This window comes from Stenella coeruleoalba (genome assembly GCF_951394435.1).
Source record: "Stenella coeruleoalba genome assembly, chromosome: 5".
In the NCBI taxonomy this organism is placed as follows: domain Eukaryota; kingdom Metazoa; phylum Chordata; class Mammalia; order Artiodactyla; family Delphinidae; genus Stenella; species Stenella coeruleoalba.
Genome location: NC_137150.1, coordinates 79,217,355 through 79,233,403, shown reverse-complemented (window position 1 = coordinate 79,233,403; position 16,049 = coordinate 79,217,355). Strand labels below are relative to the sequence as shown.

General features: G+C 38.3%; 1 protein-coding gene across 6 annotated transcripts in view; it reads left to right on the top strand.

The window, feature by feature from the left end:
- Window positions 1-16,049, top strand: part of CFAP91 (cilia and flagella associated protein 91) — a 150,064-nt gene that overhangs the window by 10,546 nt on the left and 123,469 nt on the right. For 4 of the 6 annotated variants that reach the window (XR_013828544.1, XR_013828546.1, XM_079922986.1 and 1 more), the window contains exons 1-4: window positions 2,675-2,918; window positions 3,422-3,579; window positions 4,559-4,642; window positions 5,739-5,795. Coding sequence is in view for 3 of the 6 variants with exons in the window: in XM_079922986.1 (XP_079779112.1) it covers window positions 2,703-2,918; window positions 3,422-3,579; window positions 4,559-4,642; window positions 5,739-5,795 (515 nt within the window). In the remaining 3 variants the exon portion in view is untranslated. Of the gene's footprint in view, window positions 1-2,674; window positions 2,919-3,421; window positions 3,580-4,558; window positions 4,643-5,738; window positions 5,796-16,049 lie in introns of those variants that run through there. The other 2 variants (XR_013828545.1, XM_079922987.1) reach the window with 1 other exon arrangement.

The following is a 16,049-nucleotide window of genomic DNA, read 5'->3' as shown; positions in this document are numbered from 1 at the left end:
GGGGGTGTGCTTGGTGTTGTCATATCTAGAGCCTGTGCTGGATGTGAGGCAGGGCTTCCTCTCTGCTCCGTGGCTGTCACCGTACTTTTGGGGGTGGGGCCTGCTCCCCAGTTGTTGGAATAGATGGCCTGAGGATTGGGTTCGATCAAGCTCCGTAGCCCTTGAGTGTGCACCCTGCGCCAAGGGAGGTAAATCCTGAAGCAAATGAGGCCCGTGTGGTCACAGAAGATCTGTACACCAGTTGTGTGGGCCTCCGTGGTTCCACTCAGAAGCAGTCTAAGTTCACGTCCCTTTCTCTGGTGTTCATCCCAGATCTAGTGCAGGGCTGTGGTGTGGAGTGGGTGGAGCTGGGGCATTTGCTAGGCTGGGGCTGGCGGTCAGGTTGTGGTTGCAGGAGTTGAGCTGGCTGCTTTGCCGCCTGAGATCTGGGCTGCCTCTGTGGCAGTCTTTTCCCAGGACCGTTATTCCCCAGACGTAGTGCTAAGCTGTGGTGTGGAATGGGCAGAGCCTGGGCTCTCTTGCTGGGAAATGAACTGCTGCATACCCCTGCCCGGGGCCTGTCTGCCCGAGATTCAGTACTTAGCCCCTTCACACTCTTGTGGTGCCACCAGGTACACAGGCTGACAATTTCTGCCCAGCTAGACCCACTGCCCCTGTGCGTGCACTTATAATGGGCTCTGCAGGGCCCCCCAACCCCGATAACCTCCCAGGCCCTCTGGTCTGTCGCTGCATAGCTAGGCCAGGTCTCTGCCCAGATCTCATGCCAAGCTGTGATGTGGACTGAGTGGGGCTAGGGCATCCGCCCATTTGGATTGGGAAGTGCAGTGAGGTTGCAGCCACCAGTGCAAGGCTGTCTCATCCCTGATTGTTAGCAAGCCAGCACACGTGCAGTCCTATCGAGTAGAGTCTAGACTTCTTCAGTCTTTCTGTCTGTCTCAGTGAATTTCCCAGCAGGCAAGGGGGCTTTACTCCTCTGTGCAGGAATCCCAGGAATTGGATGCCCAAACTGTGGCTTGATCTACTCACTCCCCAGAGTGAAGGTCCACCCATGTGGACCTTTTCTTCCTTTCAGATCCCTCCCAGGGATGCAGGTCCTGATCTGGTACCTTTTTTTCCCGTCATACCCAGTTACATGGAGATCTTTATTGCAGCTTTGGTTGTATAGCAGTTCTTCTGCCAGTTTCCAGTTAGTTTTCATTGAGAACTGTCCCACATGTAGATATATTATTGATGTGTTTATGGGGGGAGATGAGCTCCATGTCCTCCTACTCCACCATTTTGATCCCCTCAGTTGCTGACTTCTTGAAGCCTTGGTTTCCTTTTCTATAAAATGGAGGCCTAGTGCCGACCTCACTGGGTTTTTTGAGGATTAAACGGAATATTGCACATAAAGCACTTAATAACTGTCTAGGAGTAAGCAAGTAATGACCTGGTGACTGCTGTTACTTGGGCATCTCAGAGGCCTCGCCACTGCCATTTGAGCACTGTTTTAGGCTATGTTGTAGAATGTGTAGTCACAAATCATAGAGTATTGTTTCATTATCTTTTATAGATGTAAAAATGTTCCTGTAGATATCATGTCTTCACACTCCTTATGGAAATAAGAGGAGAATGGTTTATTATTTATTATTCAGACTTAGGAGAAATGTGGGTTAAATTAATTTCAGTTGACCAGCACAATTGCAACCACTGACCCAGTGATATCGAGTTGAGAAGTGATGGAAACTGGGCTGATTAGGAATGAAGAGACCACACTTTATGGCCTCAAATTATAGGCTACTGAATTTGAAGACAGAATGAATGCACCTGTTTAAACAGAAGAATGACTATAGCTTCAACATCTCTGATATACTGGAAATAGTATAGGACAAAGTGAAATTTCTACATACTCTTATTTTAAATGATTTAAAAGAAATCACTGGGTCAGTGGTTGCAGTTGTGCTGTTCGTCTGCAGCTGGGTAACTGAGGAGTCGTTAGGTTCTGGAAATTGACTTACATCATCTAAATTCAAAAGAGATTTATTTCTAAATCACAATACCAAATTAATAATTTCTGTGGAGAAATATATGTTACCAAGATGTCTAGACTAGTTGGTCAGGGTATTTGTTTCTCAAGAGATGTCTACTTGATAAATCAAGTCTGTATCTGAAGATTGCTTGTGAACTTAATGTCAAATTGTTTGATTTTAAGGGGTAGTATAATCAGTCATGAATATTCTTTGTCACTTTAGAGATATATCTAACAAACCCATACTTATAGCAGCAGGGCAATCTTTTTTGAACTGGGAGAAATAACTTAGTCCCATCTTAAGAGGTGAATTCTAAAAATAGCTGATCTTCTTTATCTCTGATTAGAGAATGACATTTTCTTAGCCTGTCTACCAGTTATGGGTGATATACTGTTAAGAGTTTGTATCTCTCCTGTGAACTGAATATAGGAGATAGTGCCCAAAGTTATTGTTTCTTTCCCTCGGAAATGGGTGTTGTGTGTATATACATGGTCTTTCTTCTTGCAGTATTTCCAGGACTATCCAGACCCAGAAGGTGGTTTGTTCATAGGAGAGAAGAGAGCCTATTTAGGCTATGGTGCTTGAAAACATGTTCAGCCTTCTTTTTGCATTCTGATTCTATTAACTGACTTTGGAATACACAGAAAATAAATGCATCTCATAGACCCTCACTGGTGGTAGAGTAATAAGGCTATGAGCTGCTGCAGAGCTAGGGAATATCTAAGTTTTCTAATTTGTTTTCCAATTAAGAAATTATATTTCTTTACTATTATTCTCTGCCTAGGAGTAGATATGTTCTATTCCTTACACTACCTTATTGTTTATTTCACAGATCCATTGTTTATCGTGTCAAGTGAGAAAGAACACAACCAGGCAAATATTCAGGCCACCCTGATTCGAAGCAGACTGGTAGGTCTTACTCATCCGCTAAGGTAGCCTAATGGACCTGAACCATCTAGTTTGGCTAACTGCGCTGATCAGATTGACTAATCACCAAATCTCCACTGGATTTTGTATTCTGCAGAAATTACTTTGCCACGATTACCAGGGGACAAAGTATCTTAATACTTGTGGCCCAGTGTGAGGATTAACTAACTAATAGTGAATAAAGGACCCATTATAACCTAAGTTATTTCAATGAGAAAAGTAATATATGCCTGTGTTGAAAGAGTTCAAATAGTACAAAAGCTTATATGGTATAAAATAAATGCTACCCTTAGCCCTCTTCACATAATCATCCATTAGCATCAGTTTCTTGAGTACCCTTCTAGAGATAGTCTATGCATATACCAATAGCAAATGTCATATACACTGTTTTGTGCCTTTAAAAAGTTTGCAGTAGTAAAATACTTCAGAAAATCTGATGATATAATTTTGTCCTTTTTCCCCCTGCCTTCCTGTCCTAACATTAGAGAAGGGTTCCCAGGTATAGAACCATGTTCAGTAGCCTGTTTCATTATCCAAGATATTCTGTATATTGGAGCAAGGCAGATCCTGTTCCATCATTCATCAGTCGGGACTGGAAGGGACATGAGGAGAGACACAAAGAAGCCCTCCGGAAACTTGCTGTGTAAGTGTCAGGTAGCTTTCAGCTGCTACTCATGTTTTTAATGAATGCATTTTTCTTCTTAAAAATTTTATTTATTCATTCTGTATTATTTTAAAATATACAGGGACTTCCCTGGTGGTCCAGTGGTTAAGACTTCGCCTTCCAATGCAGGGGGTGCAGGTTCAATCCCTGGTCAGGGAACTAAGATCCCACATGCTTCGTGGCTAAAAAACCAAAACATAAAACAGAAGCAATATTGTAACAAATTCAATAAAGACTTTAAAAATGGTCCACATCAAAAAAAAAAATCTTAAAAAAAAATGTACAGTTGTGATGTTATACCTAGACCAGTTGAGCTCAAATTCACATTCTTAAGCCCTTTGACCAAAACAAGCCTGATTCAGGAGCAATGGTTATAGGTTTATTGGTTAGTAGATGTTCTCCAAAGGTTGGAGTGCATATGTATATTAAGTGATAACTTACCACCAAAAATAGAAGTGAACGCGTTTGTTGTTTCTTTGATTCATCTTAGAAATTGCAAGTGTACTTTTCTGCTAGTATCCAAATACGCTTTTTGGACACTTGCAGCCAAGGCACCTTCAGAGACAGATCTCTTGAATTGCTTATTCTTTTAAGGAATATTTACAAATTCATACCTAGTAAATTTCTTTTAAAATGCTCCCTTACAGCCTAGACATAAAACTTCATTTTTTAAAATTTTGTAATTCTCATGTGCTATTAACTAAAAGTGGGTAGTTTCGTATGTGAGATTTCATAAGTCTACTCATTTATTAGCTTTCAGTTCCACTTGTTGGCTCCTGGTTTCCTGGCTCAGGGAAAGTAACTATTCTAGTCTGAGATGTAGAACAGTAAGATGCATGTTATAGAAGACTTTGCTCTCAGTCTGAGCTACCCTGTGTATCCTCTACTTTATAGACATATAAATATGAATTGGAAATTATATGTTAGACTTGAATAATGTTTTCCTGCTTCGTTTTAGAACTGACACTTCTTTTCCGATGCCTAAAGAAGTTTATGAAGATCCTGATGTTACTGGAAAGAATCGCTATAAATATTTTGAAAGGTAGAAAATAGTTACTGTGAATATGAGCCCTAGTATTGTTAGAGACCACTTTGTAATAATGATAGCAGCTCTTATTTTTAAGTGCATGCAGTGTGCCAGGCATCACTTTATAAGTGCTTTACATATAATATCAATTTTCAGAACAGAAATATAGGATAAGGTATATTATCCCCATTTTACCAGTAAGGAAGCTGAGACCAAGAGAGGAGAAGTAAATTGCTCAAGGTCACATAAATTAGCAAGTGGTAGAGTTGGGGTTCCAACTAAGTCTGCCTGGCATTAGAGGTCCTAATTGCAAATGAGAATGTATATTTGAGAACAAAATGAAGTTATCAAATGAAGTGAGATAGAGCAAAGACACCATGACAGCCATAGTGCAGGGGAAAGTGTTAAAAGAGGGCAGATAGGTGAAATTTGCTCTCTTTGTGTGAATGTTGCCAAAACCAACATGGTCAAAAGATTGACTTTGTTTCATTTGTGAGTAATACTCATGTGATAATCATACACTCAGATCAGATTAAAATAAGATGAGGATTTCCCTATAGGTCCTATCTGAGTTAGCAAAATAGTCGTGATGTTATATCTACATAAGCTCATTTGAGAAAAGTAAACTTGCAGTCCACATTATGCTGATTTTTTCAGAGAAATGTTAAATTCTTAACATACTATACTCAATTCCTAGACTTTTGGGGGGAAACTTTTTAAAGTAAATCATTGGGAATTTCAGAATATCTCAGGGAACTTGAGAAGTTGCTGGGGACTAATGACCAGCTGAAGCCCAAGTATAGGGCAGTTTCTCAGAGTATGGCTTGTTTCCCATCTTCAGAGAACACACTGGGATGTTTATTAAAAATGCAGATTCACTGGCTCTACCTTGTATCTACTGAATCTCCTGGGCTAGACCTGGGAATTTGAATTTTAAACAAGAATCTTCCCACTCCCCAGTGATTTTTGTGTATGCCAAAGTTTGAGAATTACTGATATATGAAGTATTCAAACTCACTGATTTCAAGGGACAAATATTAACAATGGAAGAAAGCTCAGAGAGCACACAATGCAAAAGTACCACACATTTGTGTTTTCCTTTCTCCCCCAGGCCTTTCCTTCCATTTTATCAACGGTTGCCATTCAATGTTGTTTTTGCATCAACCAGGTAAGTAACCATTATTTTAAAACTTTTTTTCCAGTTTATTTTATTTATTATTTGCTTCCATATTTGTTTCCAGAGGATAGTTGACTAAATCAATTTTTTAAACTTCAGATCACTAACCATTAGAAGGTCTTCTAGTGGGTCATGAGCAGCATTTTAAAAAACAAAATAGAAGAGAAAATAACCAAGAGCATCAGACATATTGAGGGTAGGTTTTTTGTTTTTTGTTTTTTTTTTCGGTACGCAGGCCTCTCGCTGTTGTGGCCTCTCCCGTTGCGGAGCACAGGCTCCGGACGCGCAGGCCCAGTGGCCATGGCTCACGGGCCCAGCCGCTCCGCGGCATGTGGGATCTTCCCAGACCGGGGCACGAACCCGTGTCCCCTGCATCGGCAGGCGGACTCTCAACCGCTGCGCCACCAGGGAAGCCTGAGGGTAGTTGTTTTTTGCTTATAACTTTTTTTTTTTTTTTTTTTTTTTTTTTTTTTTTTTTTTGCGGTATGCGGGCCTCTCACTGTTGTGGCCTCTCCCGTTGTGGAGCACAGGCTCCAGACGCGCAGGCTCGGCGGCCATGGCTCACGGGCCCAGCCGCTCCGCGGCATGTGGGATCTTCCCGGACCGGGGCACGAACCCGTGTCCCCTGCATCAGCAGGCGGACTCTCAACCACTGCGCCACCAGGGAAGCCCTGCTTATAACTTTTGTTTTGAATAGATACATACATATGCTCATCTAATTTTTGCTATACACTTTCCCATGTCAATATAACTTAAAATTTCTATAGGAGAAAAAAATCCAAGGTATTCTTGAAATGAAACGGAAAAGAAACCTTTTTTAAGGTCTCAGATTTCTGAATAGAAAGTTAGATAGGGCTTGACTTTCAAACATGCATTTAAAGGATATGGTTACTCTTAATGATATAGCATCTTATGAATAGGTTATATGTTATCAAAGGTCTGTAATCCTCAATATAAGTGCCAATTATTATTTTTTTAACATCTTTATTGGGGTATAATTGCTTTACAATGGTGTGTTAGTTTCTGCTTTATAACAAAGTGAATCAGTTATACATATACATATGTTCCCATATCTCTTCCCTCTTGCGTCTCCCTCCCTCCCACCCTCCCTATCCCACCCCTCCAGGCGGTCACAAAGCACCGAGCCGATTTCCCTGTGTCATGCGGCTGCTTCCCACTAGCTATCTACCTTACATTTGTTAGTGTATATATGTCCATGCCTCTCTCTCACTTTGTCACAGCTCACCCTTCCCCCTCCCCATATCCTCAAGTCCGTTCTCCAGTAGGTCTGTGTCTTTATTCCTGTCTTACCCCTAGGTTCTTCATGACATTTTTTTTTCTTAAATTCCATATATATGTGTTAGCATACGGTATTTGTCTTTCTCTTTCTGACTTACTTCACTCTGTATGACAGACTCTAGGTCTGTCTACCTCATTACAAATAGCTCAATTTCGTTTCTTTTTATGGCTGAGTAATATTCCATTGTATATATGTGCCACATCTTCTTTATCCATTCATCCGATGATGGGCACTTAGGTTGTGTCCATCTCCGGGCTATTGTAAATAGAGCTGCAATGAACATTTTGGTACATGACTCTTTTTGAATTTTGGTTTTCTCAGGGTATATGCCCAGTAGTGGGATTGCTGGGTCATATGGTAGTTCTATTTGTAGTTTTTTAAGGAACCTCCATACTGTTCTCCATAGTGGCTGAACCAATTCACATTCCCACCAGCAGTGTAAGAGTGTTCCCTTTTCTCCACACCCTCTCCAGCATTTATTGTTTCTAGATTTTTTGATGATGGCCATTCTGACTGGTGTGAGATGATATCTCATTGTAGTTTTGATTTGCATTTCTCTAATGATTAATGATGTTGAGCATTCTTTCATGTGTTTGTTGGCAGTCTGTATATCTTCTTTGGAGAAATGTCTATTTAGGTCTTCTGCCCATTTTTGGATTGGGTTGTTTGTTTTTTTGTTATTGAGCTGCATGAGCTGCTTGTAAATTTGGGAGATTAATCCTTTGTCAGTTGCTTCATTTGCAAATATTTCCTCCCATTCTGAGGGTTGTCTTTTGGTCTTGTTTATGGTTTCCTTTGCTGTGCAAAAGCTTTGAAGTTTCATTAGGTCCCATTTGTTTATTTTTGTTTTTATTTCCATTTCTCTAGGAGGTGGGTCAGAAAGGATCTTACTGTGATTTATGTCATAGAGTGTTCTGCCTATGTTTTCCTCTAAGAAACTATCAAACTCTTAGAGGAGAACATAGGCAGAACACTCTATGACATAAGTGCCAATTATGATCCCAGTTCCCCTCTAATTTTTTAAGACTGTATATGGATACCTTTGGCTCTTACATGGATGGAGGAAAGATCCTCTGCTGTCCTTCTAGACAGAGCAACTTTGTGTATTGTCACTTTACCTGGGGACAACTGCAGGCTTGTTTTCTATGAAATGCTTTGTATGAGCAAAAGAGAAGCTATAAGACAGGTATCTCCCTATAGATACCTTTGGTAATTCTTTAAAAGCAGGCTCACTGGATCTCCTGCTCTGGAGGTCATAATCACATTAGGTCTAAAAATTGTTCAGTTGATTGTGGGGAGTTCTCAGGTCTACAGTGATGAACACTGGGCCCCTCCACTCCTTCCTAACTAATTGTGACGTAAGGGATAAAGATTTCCTTTGAGAGTTAAAGCATGACAGTTGACATTCTAGAAAGTTTCTTTCTCTCTCAGAAGTTTTAAAGAATGAATCAGTAACCGTCTGTGAAGTCAACTCTGGAATTCTGACAGCGTTGAGTTTCTGAGTGGTGAGGATAATTCTGACTTATGTTAGCAAGTATGGACTTGTCTGGGGACAGCTGGCCTTCTCCAGCCACGCCCTTTCCATGGCTAGCTGTTGGAGCCTTTACTTTGGACTCTATGTAAGCATCTTGGTGAAGAGGATAAAAAGTAATATTTTTAAAATGTTCAATAGTGGTCTCCAGTTCCACATATAAGGTGCTTGGAAGTTGCTATTAACTGAAGATTTTAAAAACAGGCAAATACAGGGAGTAATAGCTACCCAGAACACAGATTCATGAGTAGAAAGTGCCCTGAGAACCATTCCTAGGTAGGAAAACCTGAACTATAATTGACAAGTTGCTGGAGATTCAGTGTGGAAAACTCTGAGAATGAAAAACTCCAGGAGGACCCAGTCATGGGGGCTCCCACAATTTTGTGATTTACCTCCAGGAACTCAACCAGGTTCTCACAGTAAATATTGGAGAAAAATCCCCCCATGCTTCTGGCAGGAGGAGGGAAAAAGGAACCACTTTGAAATATGCTAGAGCACTCTGTTCTTAACAAGGCCAGCTGTCAGGAGAAACTAGTGAACCAGAGCCTAACATGCTGGGGTATTATCAGAGCCTAACTGAGAGGGGAAGGAAATACCCAGCTTCAGTCCCCTTTTGCCATCCTGCCCCACCTAAGGGGGAAGGAAAACTGAAAAACACTTATGAAGCTCATAGTCCAGATGCATAGGCTCACTGAAAGAAAGACCTAATATATGAAAATAGAATGCTTTCCCCTCCCCCCACACCTTACCACCAAATTACTAAAGACCTATTTACAGTTTTTCTTACTCAGTACATCATGTGTAGCTGTAAGAAAAAAAATTACAAGGCACACTGAAAGGCAAAACCACAATTTGAAGAGACAGCATAAGCATCAGAACCAGACATGACAGGGATGTTGGAATTATCAGAAAAGGAATTTAAAACAACTGTGATGAACATGCTACGGGCTCTGATGAGTGAAGTAGACTTCAAGCAAGATCAAATAGGCAATGTAAGCAAAGAGATGGAAATTCTAAGAAAGAACTAAAAAAATAAAATGCTAGAGATCAAAAACACTGAAACAGAAATGAAGAATTCCTTTGATAGGCTTGTTAATAGACTGGACATAGCTGAGGAAAGAATTTGTGATCTAGAGGATATCCATACAAACTTCTAAAATTGAAAAGCAGAGAGAACAAAGACTGAAAAAAACAGAATATCCAAAACCTGTGGACAAATACAAAGGTATAGCATACGTATAATGGGAGTACCAAAAGGAGAAGAAAGAAACAGAAGAAATATTTGAAACAATAATGACTGAAAATTTCTCCAAATTAATGTCAGATCTCAAACTACAGAGTCAGGAAGCTCAGAACATCAAGCAGGATAAATGTCAAAAAAGCTACACCAAGGCATATTATATTCAAACTAAAGAAAATCAGAGATAAAGAATAAATTCTGACAGAAGCCAGAGTACAAAATTACCTCACCTATAGAGGAGCAAAAATAAGAATTACATCTGACTTCTCAGAAACCATGCAAGCAAGAAGAGAGAGAAGTGAAAATTTAAAGTGTTGAGAGAAAAAAAATCAACCTAGAATTCTGTATCCTGCAAAATTATCCTTCAGAAATGAAAGCAAAATAAAGACCTTCTCAGACAAACAAAAATTGAGGGAATCTTGCCATTTGTTGCAAGAAATGTTAGAAGTTCTTTAGAGAGAAGGGAAATAATATAGGTCAGAAACTTGGATCTACATAAAGAAAACAAGGGCATCAAAGACAGAATAAATGAAGGTGAAATAAAAACTTTTATTTTTTAAGTTTATTCAAAATAATAAGACCACCAGGGCAGAAATAGAGACACAGATGTAGAAAATGGATGTGTGGACACAGGGGGGAAGGGGAGGGTAGGATGAATTGGGAGATTAGGTTTGACATAAATATACTGCCATATGTAAAACAGATAGCTAGTGGGAACCTGCAGTGAAGTACAGGGAGCTCAGCTCAGTGCTCTGTGATGACCTAGATGGGTGGCATGGGGGGAGGTGGGAGGGAGGTCCAGGAGGGAGGTCCAAGAGGGAGGGGATATATGTATACACATAGCTGATTCACTTTGTTGTACAGCAGAAACTAACACAACATTGTAAAGCAATTATACTCCAATTAAAAAAAAAAGGAAGACAATGGAAGACAAATGGTGGGCAGTTTGTTTTTCCTCTTTGACTAATTATTAAAGGAGCCTATTTGGAAAAAAAATTAATAATAAGAGCAACAATGTATTTGATTATGTATGCTCATGAATATATCATGTATGCTTATATATAAGTGAAATGAATGACAGCAATAATAAAAGATGAAAGGGAGGAATGAGGATTATTTTGTTATTATAAGGTACTTACACTGCTTGAGAAGTGATATAGTGTTATTTAAAAGTGGACTTGGATTAGTTGTAAATGTATATTGTAAACTCTGGGACAATCACTAAAAAAGTAAAAAATAAAGGGAAGCATAACTGATATGTTAATAAAGAAGTGAAAATGGAATCATATAAAACGTGGTTAAAACTACAAAAAGACAGAAAAAGGGTGGAAGATAAAATAGGAACAAAGAACAAGTGCAACAAATAGATATGGTAGATATTAATCCATCTATCAATAATCACTTTGGCCATCAGGGGTCTAAATGAACAATTAAAAGACAGATATTGTTAAAGTGGATCAAAAAAACAAGAACCAATTATATGTTGTCAATAAAAAACCTACTTTAAGTATAAAGACACATATAGATTAAAAGTAAATGGATAGATTAGAACAGAATAGAGAGCCCAGAAAAAAACTCATGTGTTTATGGTCAGTTAATCTATGACAAAGGAGGCAAGAATATACAATGTAGAAAAGACAGCCTCTTCAATAAGTGTTGCTGGGAATACTGGACAGCTACATGTAAAAGAATGAAATCAGAACATTCTCCAACACCATATACGAAAATAAACTCATAGACCTAAATATAAGACCTGAAGCCATAAAACTCCTAGAAGAAAACATAGGAAGAACACTCTTTGACATAAATTGTAGCAATATTTTTTTGGAGCAGTCTCCTAAAGCAAAGGAAATAAAAGCAAAAATAAACAAATGGGACCTAATTAAACTTAAAAGCTTTTGCACAGCAAGGAAGACCATCAACAAAATGAAAAGATAGCCTACTGAATGGGAGAAAATGTTTGCAAATGATATGACTGATAAGGGGTTAATATCCAAAATATATAAACAGCCCATACAACTCAACATCAAAAAAACCCAAGCAACCCAATTAAAAATGTGCAAAAGACCTGAATGTCTATTTCTCCAAAGAGGACATGCAGATGGTCAACATGAACGTGAAAAGATGTTCAACATTGCTAATCATCAGGAAAATGCACATCAAAACCATGATGAGATATTATCTCATACCTGTCAGAATGGCTATCATCAAAAAGAACACAAATAACAAACGTTAGCAAGGTGGAGAAAAGGGAACCCTCCTACGCTGTTAGTGGGAATGTACATTGGTGCAGCCACTGTGGAAAACAGTAGGGAGGTTTCTCAGAAAACTAAAAATAGAACCACCTTATGACCCAGCAATTCCATTCCTGGATATATATCCAAAAAAAACAAAATCACTATTTTGAAAAGATACATGCACCCCAATGTTCATAGCAGCATTGCTTACAATTGCCAAAATATGGAAGCAATTCAAGCATCCATCAACAGATGAATGGATAAAGAAAATGTGGTATATATATATATATATATATATACACACACACACACACACACACACACACACACACACAATGGAATACTACTCAGCCATAAAAAAGAATGAAAATTACCACTTGCAACAACATGCATGGACTTGGAGGGTATTATCCTAAGTGAAGTTAGTCAGACAGAGAAAGAGAAATACTGTATTATATCACTTATGTGTGGAATCTAAAAAGTACAACAAACTAGTCAATATAAGAAAAAAGAAACAGACTCACAGATATAGAGACCAAGCTAGTGGTTACCAGTGGGGAGAAGGAAAGGGGGAGGGGCAATATAGGAATAAGGGATTAAGAGGTATAAACCATTATGTATAAAATAAGCTACAAGTATATATTGTACAACACGGAATATAGCCAAGATTTTATAATAACTATAAATGGAGTATAACCTTTAAAATTTGTGAAATACTGTATAGTACACCTGTAACATATAATATTACACATCAACTACGCTTCAATTAAAAAATGTAAAAAAAAAGAACAAAAGTAAATGGATAGAGAAAACTATAGCATGCTAACACTGAAAGAAAGCAACAGTAGCTATAATAATTTCAGACAGAGCAGACTTCAAAGCAAGGAAAATTATCAGGGATAAAGAGAGGCATTACATAATGATATAGAAGTCAGTTCTCCAAGAAGACATAATAATCCTTAATGTATATGTGCCTGATGACAGTGTGAAACTACATGTGGCAAAAAGTAGTAGAATTACAAGGAGAAGTAGATGAATCCACTATCACCTCCTGTTGGAAATGGATACATTTAGCAGACAGAAAATCAGTAAGGCCCTAGTTGAACTTAACAATACCATTAATCAGTTGTATATAATTGGTATCTATAGACTATTTATTCAGCAACAGCAGAATACACATTCTTCTCAAGTTCACATGAAACATTCACCAAGATAGCCACATTCTGGGCCATAAAACACACTTTAATAAATGTAAAAGCATAGAAATAATACAATGTCTGCTCTCAGACCATAGTGGTATTAAACTGGAAATTAAGAACAGAGAGAGAACTGAAAATCCCCAAATATATGGATATTAAACAATATATTTCTAAATAACATATGGATAAAAAAAGATATGGGAAATTTTAAAATATTTTAAACTAAATGAAAATGACAATATAAATTATAAAAATTTGTGCAATGCAATGGAAGCAGTGCTTAGTGGGAAATTTATAGCATTGAATGCATGTATTACAAAAGAAGAAAGATCTAAATCAGTCATCTAAGCTTCCACCTTGAGAAACTAGAAAAAGAAGAGCAAATTATATCCAAAGCAAGCAGAAGAAAAGCAGTAATAAGAATTAGAGCATAAATCAATGGAATTTTTTTTTCAAGTGTATGGGGAGTGTGCGCCATGTACTTTCTTAAAAATTTTTATTTATTTATTTTGGTTGTGCCGGGTCTTAGTTGCAGCTTGTGGGCTCCTTAGTTGCGGCTCATGGGCTCCTTTAGTTGCGGCATGTGTGCTCCTTAGTTGCTTCTTGCAGGATCCTTAGTTATGGCATGCGAACTCTTAGTTGCGGCATGCATGTGGGATCTAGTTCCCTGACCAGGGATCGGACCTACATCCCCTGCATTGGGAGGTGGATTCTCAACCACTGTGCCACCAGGGAAGTCCCATAAATCAACAGAATTGATCAAGGAAATTGATAGAGAAAATAAGTGAAACCACAAAGTTCCTTGAAAAGATCACTAAAACTGATAAGCCTCAAGTGAGGCTAACTAAGAAAAAAGAGAGGACACAAATTATTAATATCAGATATGAAAAAGAATCCCCTTTTCAGAAATGAAAAAGGATCACTGCAGATCCCATGGCATTAAAAAGATAATTAAGGAATATTGTGAATAACTCTATGCCTACAAATTGGATATTCTAGATGAAAAGGACTAGTTACTTGAAAGGCAATTTGCCAGAACTCACACAAGAAGAAACAAAATCTGAAAAGGCCTATATTATTATTAACAAATTTTTGAATCAGTAATTAATAACTTTCTAAAACATAAAGCACCAGGCCCAGATGGGTCTGCTGGTGAATTCTACCAAATATTTAAGGAAGAAGTTATACCATTCTCTGCAGTCTCTTTCAGATAATAGAAGCTAACTCATTCTTTGAGGCCAGCATTACTCTAATACCAAAACCAGGCAAAGACATTAAAAGGAAGCTACAAACCAACATCTCTCATGAATGTAGGCATGAAAATCCTCAACAAAATATTAGCAAATCAAATCCAACAATGTATGAAAAGAGTTATACACCGCAACGAAGTGGAATTTATCCCAGGTATGCAAGGCTGATTCTGCATTTGAAAATCAGTTAATATGCATCACATCAACAGGCTGAAAAAGAAAAATCACATGATCATATTACTAGAGGCCAGAAAAAGTATTTGACAATATCCAATACTCATTCATGATTAAAACTCTCAGTTAACTTGGATTAGAAAGGAATGTCCTCAACTTTATAAAGAATGTGTACCAAAAACTTACATCACACTTAATGGTGAGAAACTCAAAGCTTTTCCACTAAGATCAGGAAAAAGGCAAGGATGTCGCCTCTCATCACTCCCTTTCAATATCATACTGGAAGTCCTAGCTAATTCAATAAGACAAGAAGAAGAAATAAAAGGCTTCCCTGGTGGCTTGTGTTTGGCTTCCCTGGTGGCGCCGTGGTTGAGAGTCCGCCTGCAGTTGCAGGGGACGCAGGTTCGTGCCCTGGTCTGGGAAGATCCCACATGCCGCGGAGCGGCTGGGCCCATGAGCCATGGCTGCTGAGCCTGCGCGTCTGGAGCCTGTGCTCCGCAACGGGAGTGGCCACAACAGTGAGAGGCCTGCATACCGCAAAAAAAAAAAAAAAAAAAAAGGTATACAATTTGGAAAGGAAGAAATAAAACTGTCTTTTAGCAGGAGACATATTCATCTATGTAGAAAATCTAAAAGAAATTACTGAAAAAAAAAGAAAACCTCTCCTGGAACTAATAAGTGATTATAGCAAGGTTGTAGGATATAAGGTTAGTATACAAAAGTCAGCTGCTTTCCTATATACGTATATAGAACAAGGGGAATTTGAAATATAAAACACAGTGCCATTTACATTAGCATCAACAAATGAAATACTTAAATATAAATTTAATAAAATATGCACAAGATCTATTTGAGGAAAACTGCAAAACTTTGATGAAAGAAATCAAAGAACAACTAAATAAATGAAGAAATATTCCATGTTCATGGATAGGAAGACTCAATAGTGTCAATATGTCAGTTCTTCCCAATTTGATTTACAGAGTCCATGTAATCTCAATCAAAATCCCTGCAAGTTATTTTGTGGATATTGACAAAGTAATTCTAAAGCTTATATGAAGAGGCAAAAAACTCAGAATAAGCAGCACAATATTGAAGGAGAAGAACAAAGTTGGAGGACTGACACGGCCTGACTTCAAGACCTACTGTAAAACTTTTATAATCATGAAAGTGTGGTATTATGGAAAGAATAAACAAATAGATGAATGAAATAGAATAGAGAGCCCAGAAATAGACCCACATAAATATAATCAACTAATCTTTGACAAAAAGAACAGATAATACAGTGGAGTCTTTTTAAACAAATGATGCTGGAAC